The sequence below is a fragment of the Oxyura jamaicensis genome, unplaced genomic scaffold (genome assembly GCF_011077185.1).
Source record: "Oxyura jamaicensis isolate SHBP4307 breed ruddy duck unplaced genomic scaffold, BPBGC_Ojam_1.0 oxyUn_random_OJ66428, whole genome shotgun sequence".
In the NCBI taxonomy this organism is placed as follows: Eukaryota; Metazoa; Chordata; class Aves; order Anseriformes; family Anatidae; genus Oxyura; species Oxyura jamaicensis.
Genome location: NW_023308160.1, coordinates 1 through 325, shown reverse-complemented (window position 1 = coordinate 325; position 325 = coordinate 1). Strand labels below are relative to the sequence as shown.

Genomic DNA, 325 nt, shown 5'->3' with positions numbered 1-325 from the left:
GTGCCCGCAGTGGGACATTCCCCAGGGCCATGCCCCTGGTCCCCAGCGTGTCCCCATGCCCGTCCCTGCACCCTGGGGCCATGCCCGTGGTCCCACCGTGTCCCCGTGGTCCCACCGTGTCCCTGTCCCCGCAGTGGGACACCTTCCCCGACGTCCTGGCCCTGCAGTACCGCTGGGACGGGCACCTGAAGAGCATCGGCTCCACCTTCATGGGCTCCAGCCCCGAGTTCGACCTGGCGCTCTACACCCTGTGCTACAAAGCCCGGCCCGACCGCGAGTGAGCTGGGGACAGGGGACCTGGGGACACGTGGACGGGGGGGGGGGG

General features: G+C 71.1%; 1 protein-coding gene across 1 annotated transcript in view; it reads left to right on the top strand.

The window, feature by feature from the left end:
- The window catches only part of LOC118159063 (poly(U)-specific endoribonuclease-A-like), a 1,050-nt gene extending 764 nt beyond the window's left edge, over positions 1-286 (top strand). The window contains exon 2 of the mRNA XM_035313702.1: positions 135-286. Coding sequence (XP_035169593.1) covers positions 135-281 — 147 coding nt within the window. The 3' untranslated portion in view covers positions 282-286. The remainder of the gene's footprint in view (positions 1-134) is intronic.
- Positions 287-325: the final 39 nt, after the last annotated feature.